The following is a 15964-nucleotide window of genomic DNA, read 5'->3' as shown; positions in this document are numbered from 1 at the left end:
GGCCACCGCTGGCAGCTGTCTGTCACATCACGGCCATACCTGAAGGACAGAGCACAGGAGACAGGATGGGGGAAAAAAAGAGGGCTGAGGGGACACTGTGAACAAAGAGGATTGTTTGTAGCTCCAGAGAACAACATCACATGTCGGTGCCACATCCAAACTCTCTTTAAGGCTTTGAATGTGGAAGAGGAAAAGTGGCACTAGAGTAGAGAGAGAATTGCCCACATGCAAGTAATGGTTGAGTATTTGAGAGATGTCTCAAACAGAGAACCGGTTCAGGAGTTTGTCCTGTCCTGTTATAAAACAGAGAATTCTGAATAATGTTATAACATTAATAAGGATGATGTGAAGAGGTTTTCTTTACATCATACAAGGTACATCTTTTGAGCAAGCAGCAGGTCCCAGATGAAATTTGTACTCTTAATGACACTAAACCGGTCTTTAACATCCTGAATGACAATGATTTTAGAGAAATGGAACTNAACATCACATGTCGGTGCCACATCCAAACTCTCTTTAAGGCTTTGAATGTGGAAGAGGAAAAGTGGCACTAGAGTAGAGAGAGAATTGCCCACATGCAAGTAATGGTTGAGTATTTGAGAGATGTCTCAAACAGAGAGCCGGTTCAGGAGTTTGTCCTGTCCTGTTATAAAACAGAGAATTCTGAATAATGTTATAACATTAATAAGGATGATGTGAAGAGGTTTTCTTTAAGGTACATCTTTTGAGCAAGCAGCAGGTCCCAGATGAAATTTGTACTCTTAATGACACTAAACCGGTCTTTAACATCCTGAATGACAATGATTTTAGAGAAATGGAACTGTCTGTCTGTCTGTCTGTCTGTCTGTCTGTCTGTCTGTCTGTCTGTCTGTCTGTCTGTCTGTCTGTCTGTCTGTCTGTCTGTCTGTCTGTCTGTCTGTCTGTCTGATGGATTGTCATGAATATTGGTTTAGATGTTCATGGTCCCCAGGGGATGAAGTGAACGTTTGTGGTTTTGAGTGAAATCCTTCTACTTTTCTGAATGGATTGGCATGAAATGTGGTATTCACGCCCCCCTCATGACGGACTATAGTAACATTTGTTATGGCTTTAATGGCTTTTAATATGTCCATATGTGTGTTGGTTTAGAAATAGCTGCAAAACTATCAGCATTCCCATCAGCTTCAGCTGTGCTTTGTGTTTAGTGCTAATTAGCAAATGTTACATGCTAAAACATTTCACCTGCCAAGCATCAGCATGCTGATATTGTCGACACCTGCAGTCACGCAGAGCCTCTAGGCTGTCGACTCTTGTTTATTTGATGGTTCCCCAAAGAAGAACTCCAGCACAACTTTACAGTTTAAGTTGCACCATGTGAAGCAAATTTTCGGTCTGTCTCTTGTTTACAAATCACTGATAATCATCTGATCAGATACAATAGTTAGTAAGGTTTTCTGAAAGCACAGTGCAGAGCAGTAGTGGTGGAGAAGGGGACTCTGAGGATGAAGGTGGATGAGAGGGACGGGCCGATGATGGGACATAAAAGAAGCAAGAGGGGTTGAAGTGGTAGAGGATGTGATGCGAAGTGAACTATTTCAAAAACAAGCTCCTGTCTGTTGCTGGGTTGTACGGCCACTTCCTCTACTGTTTGGTTTCCGCTGCTTGGGCTTCCTGGGTACAGTCAAGTACAGCATGTGCCAGGGAAAGCCTCAGGCTCTTCATGAAATATTTATCTGTGCTGTGAGGAGACATGAGGAAAGTTACATGGAAAGTTGAAAGGACCAAACAAAGAAGGACGCTTGGGCACTGCCAGAATGACAAATATAGTTACTAAACAAAACTTCTTTTAAAAAAAAAAAAAAAAAAAAAAGGAGGTCTGGCCTCAGCAATGAAACTGTTGCATAGATGCTCCCAGTAGAAATCATCCGTGCTCTGCAGAAGAGGATTTGATAGGATGAGTTTTTTTTTCTCTGTTGTTTTCAACTTCAAGAGGAAAACATAGTTCTTTCGGTAGTAAAGCTAAATGTTTAATGTTGAACAGTAATCGTAGGCCCTTTTCTTCCTTCACAACATCGCTACTGCCACCATTAATCTCTTTGATATCTCGAGCGCAGCCCAAATAAAGAACAGTACGAGGAAGGAGTGAAGTTCGACAGCTTTATATCCTGCGCAGCAGAAACCTGACTCTCTGTTTGCTTACATTCTCAAGTTTGAGAGTCTTTGGTATCATGAAAGCAAGAGCGAGCCAGACTATAAGTTTACATGCTAAACATGAAGTGGGTAACAGCGGCCCTAGTGTGCCCAGGCCAGACGACGAGTGGTGTAATTACAGCAGGGTCCAGTGGAGAGAGTCGGTCAGCACAGTCCGACAGATTCCATTACACATCCACAAACACACACACATACACACACACTCACACACACTCACATACACACACACACACTCACACTCATATACACATACACACTCGTACTTGCTGGGGATAGAGCAACTGTCAGCTTGTTAGTCTGACAGAAAAGAAACAGTCTTCTTGGAACTTGCAAAAAAACGGCAATTCAGGTTCAAATAATTTTTTTTTGTTTAGATTCAGGTTTTGTGGCGATATCCTGAGAAGATGACCAAAAAATAAAAGTATTCTGTCTTTGTACTCAACAGTTTTTTTCTTTTAGAGTAAATAAAGGCTCCTACTCAACAGTCATAGCATCATTCAGCATTCAGATTTAATTAATAAGTTTAACAGGTTCGACAGTGATTTTAAAAGACTGGTCGAAATTATCCAACAACAGTTGAATAAATGGCAACATGACTTGGTTATAGATGCTTGAAGATGTTTCACCTTTCATCCAAGAGGCTTCTTCGGTTCACTGGTCAACATTGAGTCCCGAGCCAAAGCTTTGATAACCCTGAGCACATCTTCAGGGTTATTTCGTCATACTCCCTCCAGATCCGCAAAAGGCATCATGTTTTCACCGAGCAGTAAACTGAAATTCATGTGGGAGATTGGTGGAGTCTCCCTTTAAGAATTTCATCATAAATACACACACACAAAATGGACAGATACCTTATCTTGATTTATCCTGTGGGAGAGGTTTGTAGAGCATCTCAGCCATAATCCAATTATTAACAGCTTCTTAATATTGGAAGGATAATTGTATAAACCCTTTATTAAAGACATAAACCTTTTGTTAATGACAACATTTATAACTGCACTGTTACCAAAGGGATGATCAACCTAAAATGTCTTGTAATTAATAGTTTCTCACATATCTATAAGGCATTAGGACATTCATTCATTCGTTCATTAATACTTCATGAAGCAAGTAGTAGTTGTTAACACTTTACACTTCTATTTATCCTATTACTTCTATTAGAAAGTGGTTGGTTTTGAAGCGATTGAGCCATTTTTCTTCTTTCATTTCCTTCAGCTCATTACTTCTCACTCTCTGCTGGATGTAGTGGGTGTTTGCCAAAGTAAAGAGCAGCTCCAAACCAATTGTAAAATGTGTCAAAGTCGTGCTCTACGAAGTATGCACCTACTACCACACCAAAACTGCTTAAATTGTTTTGTTTTTTTTGTTTTTTTTAATGCGGTACAGTGTGATATGGTTTGGACACCACGCTTGTCTTTATGGAAATTGCTGCAGTACAAAGACACGCAGTCATGTCAGAGTCTCATGTATGTGAATGACTGGGATTTTCTATCAGTGTTTAAACCCTGTGCACTGATGCCTCAGCCATGATGCTTCCCTGCCTCCCTTCCTTGAGCATGCTGGGATAGATTCCCCCGCGGCCCTCGTGACCCCATTAGGAATAATCCTGTGTGTAAAATGACCGAGCGAATATGAGTGTGGAGTGAAATTAGAATCCCCATTTGTCTTCTTCTCAATGGCCTATCAGTAAACACCTGCTAATATCATCATATAGCTGACGGTGATGGATGAAAGTCATTCTCCTGAGATGGGAACAGTATGGCTGATTGGCCTCCTTGACACAGACGAGCATATTGGACAAAAATGACACTTTAACGAGCTCTTCCCGGTGTTAAGTGCTGCATGCCGGCCCCTCGTCGCAAGCCATCGCCTGGCTGACCCTGGGCCATGCTTCCCCCTGCACAGGGCCTGCTCGCTCCATTGGCTGACAGATCAGACTGCCATGGAGACAGCTCATTAGTCGAATAATGAGAACCACACCAGCCACGCGTTGTCTTGTTATATCATCTATGTATCGACATATTTGTGGCAGGGGACAGAACAGTGGGTGCTTCTGTGTGCGTGAAATAGCTGGTGATTAAGACAGAATTAAGGGATTGTGAGGTTCATCTCTGACTAACTAAAATCTCTTCATCAGTCAAAACCAGTTTACCTGCTCATGTAACCAGCTGTGGTTAATGGCGCCTCTCACAAATCAAAATTCCCTTGATTGCAAACTTTAATCACTTCACTGGTTTGCTTTCAGCTCCATGTTAAAAACATTTCACATCATTTTTTTTTTTTTTGAAGTTTTGACTTCATCATCTTTGAAATTGGGGTGTCATGTCATACTGTGATTGTTGCTGTACGGGCTGCCAGCTGTACTTTGAGGATATTTGAATGATATTTGAAAAAACATCAGACCCTTTGATGCACTGACCACAGTCTATGGTGCACACACTGACTTCAATTTAAGACAGCAAGTTGTCAAGTTTAGCTCTGTTGGTTGTCTCTTCTTCACAAGATGAACATGTTTCCAATACACATCTACAAAAAGAGTGTCCATGTGCTTTTCTCAACTTTTTGCATTAAGGAATACACACAGAGCTTTGTTGTAGAAAGAGTAGTAAAGTCTTACTGTTTTTGATTTATAGCACTGCGACAAATCATATCACGATCTGCAGCCCAGCAAAATGGAATAATAATTGTCGTCAGTGTATTTAAAGATCACTACCTGGATTAATAAATACTTTCATGGAGGATGATGGGGGCAGCAGTAAAATCAGTCCCCAGGTGCTGTATATTTGGAGGAGACGGTCAACACCGGATGCCATGTCAACAACACAATACAAAATATTTAAGGCAAGAATTTTCACAGAAAAACGTTAATCACAACATTCATGCACAAAAACTGCTTAATTATAATCTACAAGAAAATCATGTGGTTTGAGAATTGCCGTAGTGTGTTTAACACCGATCATAGTCTTTGCCAAGTCATTCTCAATAAAAAAGAATCTAATTAATTTGTTCCCCATGGTGTTACATCCCCCCATAGGGAATAAATGTAATTTTTGCATGTAAAATATTTATTTGCTGTCCTGCTCTTCGGGCTCTGTGGGCCTCAGCTCTGGATCCTCCCTCCTCGTGTTATTGGTTGGATCTGAGGACCTGCAGCCAATTAGTTCAGCCTATTAGTTCACCTGGAGAATAAAGGGGATGCTGCTGCTTGCCTGTATGTATGTTAAGAGCTATATTTGTCAAAATGCTAATTATGGTAACCTTGTGAAAGATTGTTTCAGAGACTTTTGGTTTGTTAAATCTCAGTCACTGGTTCTACTTTGAGTTATTGCTTGTAGGATTTAACCTGTATGTTGTTAATCTTGCCAAGAAGCTCTGTAGGGGAGAGCTGCCATTTTGGTTCAATGAACTGCCTTTTCTCCTGTTTCTGAGTGTGATAGGAAGATTAGTATTGTAACGTTTTGTGTTATTTTCAGTTTTGTGTTTTTTGTTTCTAGTTAGGGTTGTTATGTTAGTGATTTTGGCCTGTGCTCTCCCTGAAATTAAATCCATGTTTCACTTTCTTAAAAATGACTCCTCAAGTTCCTCATCTAGTTTTATGTCACTTCCATTTCCCCTAGACTAGTTTGGGGTCGTAACAATGATCTCATATGTGTGTTGACGGGTCTGTGCCATTTATAGTGTTCATATCCTCCTGGTTTACACACACCTGGAAGCTCAAGGTTGACAGACTGAGCTGTACAGTTATTCTCATATTGTTGCAGTCTCTTTCCACTTGAGGGCGATGTTGCTTACATAATGGTTGCTCTATAGTCCATGGTGGATGGAGATTATCCCTAAAGAGAGAGGTACCATTCCTACCTGCTTCTGCTTCTGCTTTTACTTAACTAAACAAGTTTTACCATCTGGGAGAGTGGAAAAAGTAAGGCAGCTACTTATGGGGCTGTAACATCCAAATTTATAGAAATATATATACATAAAATATAAATATTCATTTTTGAAAAGGTTCTTTTTTTTAAGATATGATTTTTTTAAACAATATTTCTGTTTTGCACATGTGTAAGTAGTCATTCAAAACAGTTTTTAAGCAAAAGTACATTAGAACTATTAACAAATTTTACAATAAGTATAAAGAGAGAAACAAATTATTTAGGTAAGGTGACCTCTGTCAGCGTTATATTGTTGTATATTATTGATAGTGGCGGGAAAATTTCTCAGATTTTCTGCTTATTCTATACAGTGTAGATAACAATCAAATATAAATTCCACAGAATTGTATGTACATACAGCAGGTCTTTGTTCTGATTACTTTTTATATACAGAGGCAAGAAAAAGTGTGTGAACCCTTTGAAACGACCTGGTTTTCTGCATTAATTGGTCATAAAATGTGATCTGATCTTCATCTAAGTCACGAGTGTAGATAAAAACAATATGCTTAAACTGTTAACAAACAAACAATTGTATAAGCGTAATCTTCCAGGTCTTTATGGCAGCTATTAAACATTCACAGTTGTGGTGGAAAAAGTAAGTGAGCCCTCGGATTTAATAACTGGTTGAACCTCCTTTGGCACAATAACCTGAAACAAGCTCTTCCACTAGCTGCTCACTGTTCCTATAGAGCTGCTTCAGCAACATATTCTGAGACTGTCTGGTGTGAGCGGCTCTCTTCAGGTCAGTCCACAGCATCTCTACTGGATTACAGTCTGGGCTCTGACTGGGACAGTGCAGAAGGTGGATCGGATTTTTTCTGTTTAAAGTCATTCAGTTGTAGATTTACTTTGATGTTTAGAGTCATTGTCTTGCTGCATCACTCAGCTTCTCCTGAGCTTCACTGGATGGACAGACACCCTGACATCACCTGTAAAAGACCTTGATAAACTCTTGATGATATTGAACTGTTCAGGCCCAGAGGCAGCAAAGCCCCAAATCCTCCATCCTACTTCATCTTTGGGATGATATTTTTAAGTTGGTATGCAGTGCCCTTTTTACACCATACATAGAGCTGCAGATTCTTACCAAACAATTCCACCTTTGTTTCATCAGTCCATAAAATGTTTTCCCAGTAGCACTGTTGAGTGTCAAGCCGCTCTTTGGCAAACATCAGGGGTGCAGAGATGTTTCTTTTCTTTTTTTTTGCAGACACGGTTTCCTCCATTATGTCATGCCATAGACTCCATGCTCCATGGAAGCCATGCACTGTGCACCATGATTTGCATGTGGTAGATATGAATACATCTTAGCTGGACGGCCACTTAGGTGGAGTATCCACAGAATTAAATCATCTGCATTTATATAGGCCCTACAGATTGTCTGACTGTCGACTGATAAATATCTAATCTCTTTGAAAAGACTTTGTAACTCTTTCAGCTTTATCCAAATCAACTACTCTTGATCATAAGTCTCCTGAGATTCTCTCTTCTGCAAAGAATGGTTCATTTCACCAGATGCTTCTTTTTAACAGCAAACGTAGCAAAAGTAAAAGTAAAAGTAGCAGCAGTTGCAGTTTCATTGACTGGACTTCAGGTTTGATAACTCCTGACCCCAGTTAGCTTTTGTTTATGTCAATAGGATAGGGGTTCACATACTTTTTCAAACCTACACTGAGTGTTTTAATTATGTTTTTGATATGGACAAGAATAATACAATGATTTATGTGTTAATAATTCAAATAGATTGTGTTTGTTCATTATTGTAACTTACATGAAGATCTGACCATATTTTCAGACACATTTATACATAAATGAAGGAAATTTCAAAGGGTTTATTTACTTTTTCTTGTCACTATAGCGTATACACAATAAAATTTTATATTTCTTGTCATGGCCTAACGAGCACTGAGAAAATATATATAAAAAAAAAAACAGGTTGTTTCTTTTGTTTACTCATTTTTTAAAGTGATCCAGCTAAGCAACAAAGTCTCCACACTGTGGATAAAAGGGCCTAGCTGCCCCAGCCCAGCCACCCACGTGAGGCTCAGCATAACGGCAGCTGGTATTAAACGCTTTTTATAAGGGTGGTGCTGTTGTTTGGATACAACGATAAAAGTTTAAATAGTAATGTCGCTTCGTTTAGGCGGCAGTGTAACTGTACTTGCAGTGTACTTTATTTTTCCTCCCCTCTCTCCACAGCTGTGCGGAAGTGACACAGCAGGCGCGCGCCGTGTCACGTCACGCGAGAAAGCACAGAAGCCGAGCGAGAAAAAAAACATCAACAAGAAGAACAACAGTTCCCTGCAAATAAAGCACAGCGACAGGCTGCGGATATGACCAACCCATCGTTAACAGTCCTAAGGGATCGCGTGGACTCGTGAAGGTGAGCTCAAACCACCCGTCACGCGCGTTTACCGTTAATTTACCAAGAGTCAGAGAAGGAGGGATGAGGAGGGGAAGGGGGGGGAGCTCGTCCACGCAAACATTGCCGCGTCATTAAAATTCACAAACAAAATGTTGCACTATTAGAGAAACGCCGGGTTTTGAGACTCATAATGACCCGCACTGTTGTTAAAATGGTAAGTTTGTGACGGGGCTTTGTCAAGAGTTACATGCGCACAGCTGGTTTGTCTTGTGTTTTGGTTCAAGGGTTCATGGGCGGAAGAATGAGGAAGTAGCTGGTTAGTGAAGGCTGGAGGAGAGCTAGGAGGCAACTCTGTACGGTGGCATGCACAGCAGAGTCCTCACCGCCAAAATGTACCTACTTTTACTTTGTAAGAGAAAATGAGTGGACATTATAACAAATTTTGTGTCAGTTTAACCTGCTCGAGCCGCACAACAGTTTATGTGTTTGGCTGCCGCTGATCACGTGCTGATTGTCATAGCTGCAGCACGCAGCCACTACATGTAATACGTTAACTAAAATGTTTGAAGTGCAGTTGTTTGTTTGAAGTTTATACATATCTTAATACACTCAATTTTAAACTTACATTATGTATGTGATAGTTGTTCATGTGATCCATTAAGCATATTTTTAATGTATCACTTCACTGTTTTCTTGTATTGTATCAGGTTCTTGAAATGTCTGTCACCTAGTGTTGCAACTAAACATTATTTGCATTATTAATTCATGTACCAATTATTTTCTCAATGATCTGATCATGTGTTTGGTCTATAAAATGACAGCAAATAGTGAAAAAAACACACTACAAGCTCCCATGTGATGTAAATGCCTTGTTTTGTTAGACCAACAGTCCAAACCCCAAAGATATTGAGATAACTATCAAACAAGACAAAGAACACACATTCGAGAAGCAGGAACTGGTTAATTTTTGCTTTAAAATTTTTTAAATGATTAGTCGATTATCAATATTGTTACTTTTCTGTCAGTTGACTAATCAGTCGACAGTTGTTTCAGGTCTACCAATGTATGTTACATATGTTGACTTATTCATACATTTTTCAGTAACTTTATGTTTTTGATTTATTTTTCTAGGCTATGAATTTCTCTGAGCATGGGGAAGTTTCAGATGAAGCAATGCTTGAGAAAGGCAAGTTCTGCAACCTTTATCTATGCATCTCCAACAGCAAATATAAAAATTTCCAATAACTAATGTGATAATTAAAAATATAAATTAACTGTTGAGTATGGCATACAGTAGCACAACCTCTTCCCTCCAATATAGCATTTTTAGAAGTCTGACATTAGATATTTGTGTTAAAGTTTAAAAACCATAAACACAGATTTATATTCAGACATTTTTCAAATAATACATGTAGGTCAACTGCATCTTTAAAAGACTCAATATTAAGGTGGAAAAGAAACAAAAACTCTGATCACATGAAGAACTGAAATGGTTTAACCAAGAAAACGTGAATATCTCATTATTTGCAGAACAAGTCCAGGACGTTAAGGAGGAGACAGACGACTATGCTATTTGCAAGCAACCTGAAGGACTTGGAGGGGGATCTCATGGGGCTACTGAGGCTGGTAAACGGACATCTGAAGAGATGGGCCCTGATACAGACCAGTCCACCAGCAGCAAGAGATCCAGAGTCTCTGGCGAGGTAAGCTAAACTCAAACCATTTCATCTAACTTACAAGTACATCATGGACAGTCTGCACATCCAATTGTTGTGTAGGTTAATGTGTTTCAGTATATATGTGTTTTGAATGTTATTTCCTCTGTCTAGATGAGGAGGCACTTGATAGATGAGAGCAGCAGACATGAGCCTCTTTGCCTCACCACAACTGGAGAGAAGAGGGATTGCGTCCAGGAGAAATCCAGAGTTTCCTATAGAAAGCCTCTCTTCAGCATCTCCCACAGGATCTCGGAGAAGAGGAACACACCGAGTCTGGAGCTGCAGGGCAGTCATAGTGCCGGGAATCAGCTCAGCTACAGCAGCATCCTCTCATCCAAGCTCCAAAGTCCAGAGGAAAACGGCCAATTTGAAACGCTCCCCACCACAGATAGTTTAGGCCAGACTTCGACAACAAACTCTAGCCTTTATCCACTGATAGAAAAAATGTTTTTCATTCTCAATACCCTTAATTCAAGCATGACTCAACTGCATAGCAAAGTGGATTTGTTAACCCTTGAAGTCATGCGGATAAAAAAGCAGATCAAACCGGCTGACATGGTGACAGAGTTCCAGCCTCCTCCTGAATATCTGCTAACAAGTGACGAACTGAATCAGCTGATGGAGCAGACGTCTGGTGCTGGGGAGCTTGGGTGTCGGCTGCTGGTGCATCTCTTTCCAGAGCTGTTCAAAGTCAGGGAGTGCTCTCATGAATGCATGGCAAGCAAGAGAACACTGGAGTCTTTGCATCTGCAGCTGATCCGTAATTACGTTGAGGTATGCTACCCTTCGGTCAAGAACAACAGCATCTGGCAGGAAGAATGTCTCCTTCAGATAAATGACTTCTTTAATCGCTTCTGGGCACAGAGGGACATGGAAAGCGCAAGGCTGCTCAGGAAGCAGACAATCACAAGTGCTGGGATAAAAGCCGAGCATCCTCAAACCTATCGTTTCATTAATGAGCAGGGTCAGGAGGAGCATATTGCTCTAGATAACCAGCAAAGTAGCCTGGCTGCATCAGACCTTGCTTTCAGTGCACAAGCCACAGAGGAGCTGGATGACTTCTCCTCCCCTGAGGACTTGATTATTTTTCTTATGCACCGTCTTTTCCCTGAGGTGTTTGAAGAGGGAAAAATGCCTGAAGGCTCCAGCAGTTTTGGTAGCGTGGGGCAGCTAATTCTGGACTCTGACAAGATGGAAATAATAAGAAAGTATATGGAAGCAAATTTTCCTGATGTGCCTGAGGACAGCTGGCTCCAGGTCTGCATTCAGCATATGGAAGATGCACTTGAGGGTCCTCATAGTAATGGCAATGGGAGTGAACCTGAGAATATAAATGATGAGGGCTATGACCTGGCCAGCCTTCCAGAAGATGTTTCTATTATTAAGGTTCCAGAGGCAGGTGATTACGAAAGGCCCAGTCGCAAATCCAAAAAGTCACTGCTTACACCCGTGGATTTTGACAATCTGGAGATTCCTCTACCAGACTTCACTGTCCCCCAGGAGTACCTCTTGTCCAGGGAGCAGCTGAAGAACAACTATGAATGTAGCTTGTCCATTGGGAATTTTGCCTCTCGGCTGCTGGTGCTAATGTTCCCTGAGCTCTTCACCCACGAGAACACAAGAAAGCAGTACAACTGTAGTGGTTCTCTTGGGAAAAAGCAGCTTGACCCTGTTCGTGTAAACCTGATCCGTCATTATGTGCAGTTAGTCTACCCTCGGGCCAAGAACGATAGAGTGTGGATGTTAGAATTTGTGGGAAAACTTGATGAGAGGTGTAGGAGACGTGACACAGAGCAGAGGAGATCCTACCTTCAGCAACGCAAAGTGTATGGTCAAGAGTCAGAGCAGGACTTTCTTTGCCAGCTGAACCAGCTCAATCCAGATAATATTAGAGAGGATCCAGATATTCCCTCTTTACCTCCTGAGAAAAGCAGCAAAGACTTTTGCAAAATTCCCCTGGACGAACTGACTGTTTCCAAACCTGACTTCCCCATACCTTCTGTCTACCTGCTCTCAGACACTGAGGTGCGGGAAATCGTCCAGCAGAGTCTCTCTGTTGGGAACTTTGCTGCCCGCCTGCTGGTGCGCCTCTTCCCTGAGCTCTTCACCCAGGAGAACCTGCGGCTGCAGTACAACCATTCAGGAGCCTGCAACAAGAAGCAGCTTGACCCTGTGCGCCTCAGATTGATCCGTCACTATGTGGAAGCGGTGTATCCTGTGGATAAGATGGAGGAGGTGTGGCACTACGAATGTGTGCCAAGCATTGACGAACGCTGCCGGCGCCCTAATCGCAAGAAGTGTGACATTCTTAAGAAGGCCAAGAGGTCAAGCATTGTGTCGTAGTTACAATACTTTGCAGTTAGGCAACACTTTTTGTCATAAAAATAATTGCACAGTATATAAGCTGAAAAGGCATTGTTGAACTTTTACAGACTGTCCTATGTAGGATGAAGCCAAGCTGTTGAGTTTCTTCAGTACTATTCTTAGTCATATTTTACCTTTGGACTACAGCAGTAGATGTTGTAGTTAATGTAGTCTTATTGTTGGATAAAGAGTTAAAACTGCTTCTATTTATAAGCCAAAACTGTCATAGCTTATCTAACATACTTTGTTGATAAATGTTGTAGCCTTAAAAACAATAACAATGATAGTAGCTAATAGCATAGATCACACATTTGCTCTATGGATAGAAAGGATTCACAATGATGTGATATATTTCCATTGCAGTTACTGATGTAGCATTGTGCCACCACTGTTTTAATAATAATGTGCTTATGTTAAGCCTTCTTATAGAAGTTTATATTATACAATTTAACATGACAATGGATCATGATAACCTCTTTCTAATAAAATTATAGTTAAAATATGACATGATTGGACTGTTTTACATAATGGCACTAAACTGTTCCTGTTTAGGTATCTAATTGGGATTTATTGGAAAATAAAATGTGGTTTAATATGGTTGCATTTCAAAGAATATTGACAGAGAAATGTAAACATTTAGTCAGTTTATTCATACATTTCTTCACCACACACCCAGGGAGTTAAGAGGTGTCCATTTTCCTGAATCCTAAATTTCCAACTGCACCAATAACCTTTGTACTATGTAACATGAATATTGGTTCTACTCACTATTTTCTATTTTGGTTTCAATAAAAATGATTCAATGAGGATTTACGGGGAAAATGGGGGGGGGGCAATATCCAATTTAGAGTCAGATGAAAACTCATGAACTTGCAAGAAAATGTGATGTGCTCTTCATCGACCAAGTCATCATGACATAATTTTCAAAATTCAAAACAAAAAAGTGCACGTTTAATGGGGGAGTCACACAGTGTAGTGGGGAAAGGTAGACATTCATCATCATTCATCTTTCTCCCAACCAACTGCCTCATGTGAACAACCACTGAGAACTCTACATTATACCTTTGTAATTGAATCCAGATCCATTCTGTTGAAGTCCATTCAAATTGCCAGTCATCCAATAGCATTTCTCTGCTGTTGCCTTCACTGGCCAATCGTATTACAGTCAGTCCCTTCCTACTCAAGTTCATGGCTTAAAGGCTTCATCCTTGGAAAGCTGTATATATTTCCATCGTCTTATGGCAACTTTGTACTTGTCTGTACTACTGGATTCACCAATAACCCCTCTGATGATGACTCTCATCAGAGTAACAGTGTTGTCTTCTTGGTTCTCCAACAGTACCACATCCAAGGTGTCCCCAACTTTCACCTGAATACAGAACGAAATACGAGTTACGTCAAATGAATTAAAGGCCTTACAGGAAAGATTATGTAAAAGTGAGAAATAAGTGCAGGAATACATAATATGTAATTATACATCACTTACCGTTTTACTTTTCTTGATGAGTTTCTGCCCATTTAGCCTGAGCTTGTTGTCATAAAAGGCATCCTCAATTTTCCTGTTAAAAGATAAAGGAAACGTTCGACTCAGTTATGGGATAGAAGTGCTTTGCTGTTTTCAAGATATGATTGATAATGGGCTAATAAAAATGCCCAACAGCTATAAATAATAGATCTTTACAGTAGTGAAGATGCACTGACTCACTTGCGTGGTATGTCCAGGCCAGCTTTCATGATGATATCATACCGGAAAGACTGCACCCATTTTTCCACATCTTTATAGTCCTTTGGTTGATTTGGGTCCTCCACCACCTCATCTTCATAATCACTGTCCTCTGGGTCTTTCTCATCCTCATCTTCCTCCTCCGCCTCCCGTGCCATCCTAACAGCACCTTTCTTCTTGCTGCTTTTGAACCTCAGATGATGAACAGACCAACCCCTAACTGGGTCTCTGCCATGCAGAGCAAGCCTGTGACAGCCAGGTGCGGGGAATGCCGAGCAGCCCCACAGCTGGCGTGTATGAATAGACCTGGGACACCATTCAATCTGCCTCAATCCATATCCAGCAGCCAACAGGTGGCGGGAGTTCAGCCTCCCTAGCTGCCTCATGGCAAGTGCCTGCACCACCAAGTTCTGCATTTTGGTGCTCGACCCAGACACTAAAAAAAACATGACCGGTTAGGAAGCATTGCCTACATTACTGACCTCCATGTGACCAATTTAAAGGTAATAAATTAGTATGCATTCAATCAAGGCTTAAGGGTAACTGACTGCGCTACGTCCATGTTTTAAATCGCCTCTTGAAATTATTTGTCAACAAAGCTTACCTTCAAAATAAAAGCCTCACTTTATGTCTAGGTTGTGTCGCTCAAAACGTTTACATTTAAGACTTTATCACAAATTAGAATCAAAACTAATGATAACACAAGAGGCACAAAATGAACCTTAACTATTCATACTATCCATCAACTATTCCTAAATTATTTCGGGAGTGATGCCTGTGCTTGACACCAACCTAAAACAAACAATTATGGATGGTAGCGCTGCCCCTGCTGTGGCATGTTTGTTTTTGTCTTCTGATATTAGCTGCAGGTTGTGAAGTTTTTCATCATACTTTTAGACAATGACTGTCTTCTGATTGACTGAGCTTGACATTTTTAGGCTGAAGTTGAAGCCGAGGCAGACACAGCTAGCTAGCCTTACTTTTCTTCAGTAAGATCGTGGACTTGTGCCACCCACCACGAGCTTGCTAACCAACAAACACAGGACAACCGGACAGTTTTAATTAGCTCCTAAATGCTAAATATGCAGCTCTTCACATGAAATCGTTATTGGGTAGTCCACTCACCTATGGAGTAACCTTTTGTAGCTTGTTACTGTACTTGGTCGCCTATCCTGCCTGGTTACCTGTGTACCAGCTAATGCAAACGTGCTGCCACCTGCCGTACTGGAGGAGAACTACATACACATACACGCCGAGCAGATGAGGGAACACTAAACTACTGTGGGATTTCCCATGTTTTGATGCAAAGCAGTCAAAATGTGATGAGTTGAAGTGATTCAGTGGCATATCTTACACAATTCTCACTTGATATGCTTTGATAAGTGAGCCAAGTCAGCTAACAAGAGGATGCAAAGACACACAATGTGACTGTCAACACTTTCTCTGCAGTTATTTTCATACAGAGTAATAAATAGTTTTCATACCATAGACCAAACACTAGAATTTTTTTTAAACTGTTATTTTTATTGTTATTTTAATTTATAAAAAAAAAATAGCTAGCCACTGTGTAAAAGATTTACACAATGATCATCATGTCATTTTCAAATATTTCAGATTTATTAACCAGTATTTTTAACAGTTATCAATCAGCCATGTGTTTTTTTTTTTAAAAGATCAT

At 40.6% G+C, this 15964-nt stretch overlaps 2 protein-coding genes across 4 annotated transcripts; one reads left to right on the top strand and one right to left on the bottom strand.

Moving 5' to 3' along the window:
- Window positions 1-8365: 8365 nt before the first annotated feature.
- Window positions 8366-13068, top strand: bend3 (BEN domain containing 3). 3 transcript variants are annotated; one of them, XM_022751105.1, is made up of 4 exons: window positions 8366-8499; window positions 9613-9667; window positions 10012-10184; window positions 10311-13068. In XM_022751105.1, the coding sequence occupies exons 2-4, from the start codon at window positions 9616-9618 to the stop codon at window positions 12540-12542; spliced, it is 2457 nt and encodes an 818-aa protein (XP_022606826.1). In that variant the 5' UTR covers window positions 8366-8499; window positions 9613-9615; the 3' UTR covers window positions 12543-13068. The 3 variants fall into 3 exon arrangements, with proteins under 3 accessions (XP_022606826.1, XP_022606828.1, XP_022606825.1); XM_022751104.1 differs by lacking the exon at window positions 8366-8499 and adding an exon at window positions 8653-8695; XM_022751107.1 differs by lacking the exon at window positions 9613-9667.
- A 100-nt stretch (window positions 13069-13168) lies between these two features.
- cunh6orf203 (chromosome unknown C6orf203 homolog) lies at window positions 13169-15481 on the bottom strand. Its single transcript, XM_022751108.1, has 4 exons — window positions 15412-15481; window positions 14269-14722; window positions 14050-14122; window positions 13169-13932 (listed from the first exon to the last, which is right to left on the bottom strand). The coding sequence occupies exons 2-4, from the start codon at window positions 14700-14702 to the stop codon at window positions 13750-13752; spliced, it is 690 nt and encodes a 229-aa protein (XP_022606829.1). The 5' UTR covers window positions 14703-14722; window positions 15412-15481; the 3' UTR covers window positions 13169-13749.
- Between the last annotated feature and the right edge of the window lie 483 nt (window positions 15482-15964).

Source organism: Seriola dumerili, unplaced genomic scaffold (genome assembly GCF_002260705.1).
Source record: "Seriola dumerili isolate Sdu_G_001 unplaced genomic scaffold, Sdu_1.0 BDQW01000149.1, whole genome shotgun sequence".
Taxonomy (NCBI): Eukaryota; Metazoa; Chordata; class Actinopteri; order Carangiformes; family Carangidae; genus Seriola; species Seriola dumerili.
Note: the sequence above shows the minus strand (reverse complement) of the source record. Positions and strands in the feature narration are given on the sequence as shown.

Coding starts and splice junctions, on each gene's coding strand:
- bend3 (XM_022751104.1), top strand. CDS start 8,672: ATGACCCGCACTGTTGTTAAAATG. Junction 8,696..9,612: donor CCCGCACTGTTGTTAAAATG/GTAAGTTTGTGA, acceptor TTATTTTTCTAG/GCTATGAATTTCTCTGAGCA. Junction 9,668..10,011: donor TGAAGCAATGCTTGAGAAAG/GCAAGTTCTGCA, acceptor CATTATTTGCAG/AACAAGTCCAGGACGTTAAG.
- cunh6orf203 (XM_022751108.1), bottom strand. CDS start 14,702: ATGCAGAACTTGGTGGTGCAGGCACTTGCCATGAGGCAGCTAGGGAGG. Junction 14,123..14,268: donor GGCCTGGACATACCACGCAA/GTGAGTCAGTGC, acceptor ATCTTTTAACAG/GAAAATTGAGGATGCCTTTT. Junction 13,933..14,049: donor TCATCAAGAAAAGTAAAACG/GTAAGTGATGTA, acceptor TTCTGTATTCAG/GTGAAAGTTGGGGACACCTT.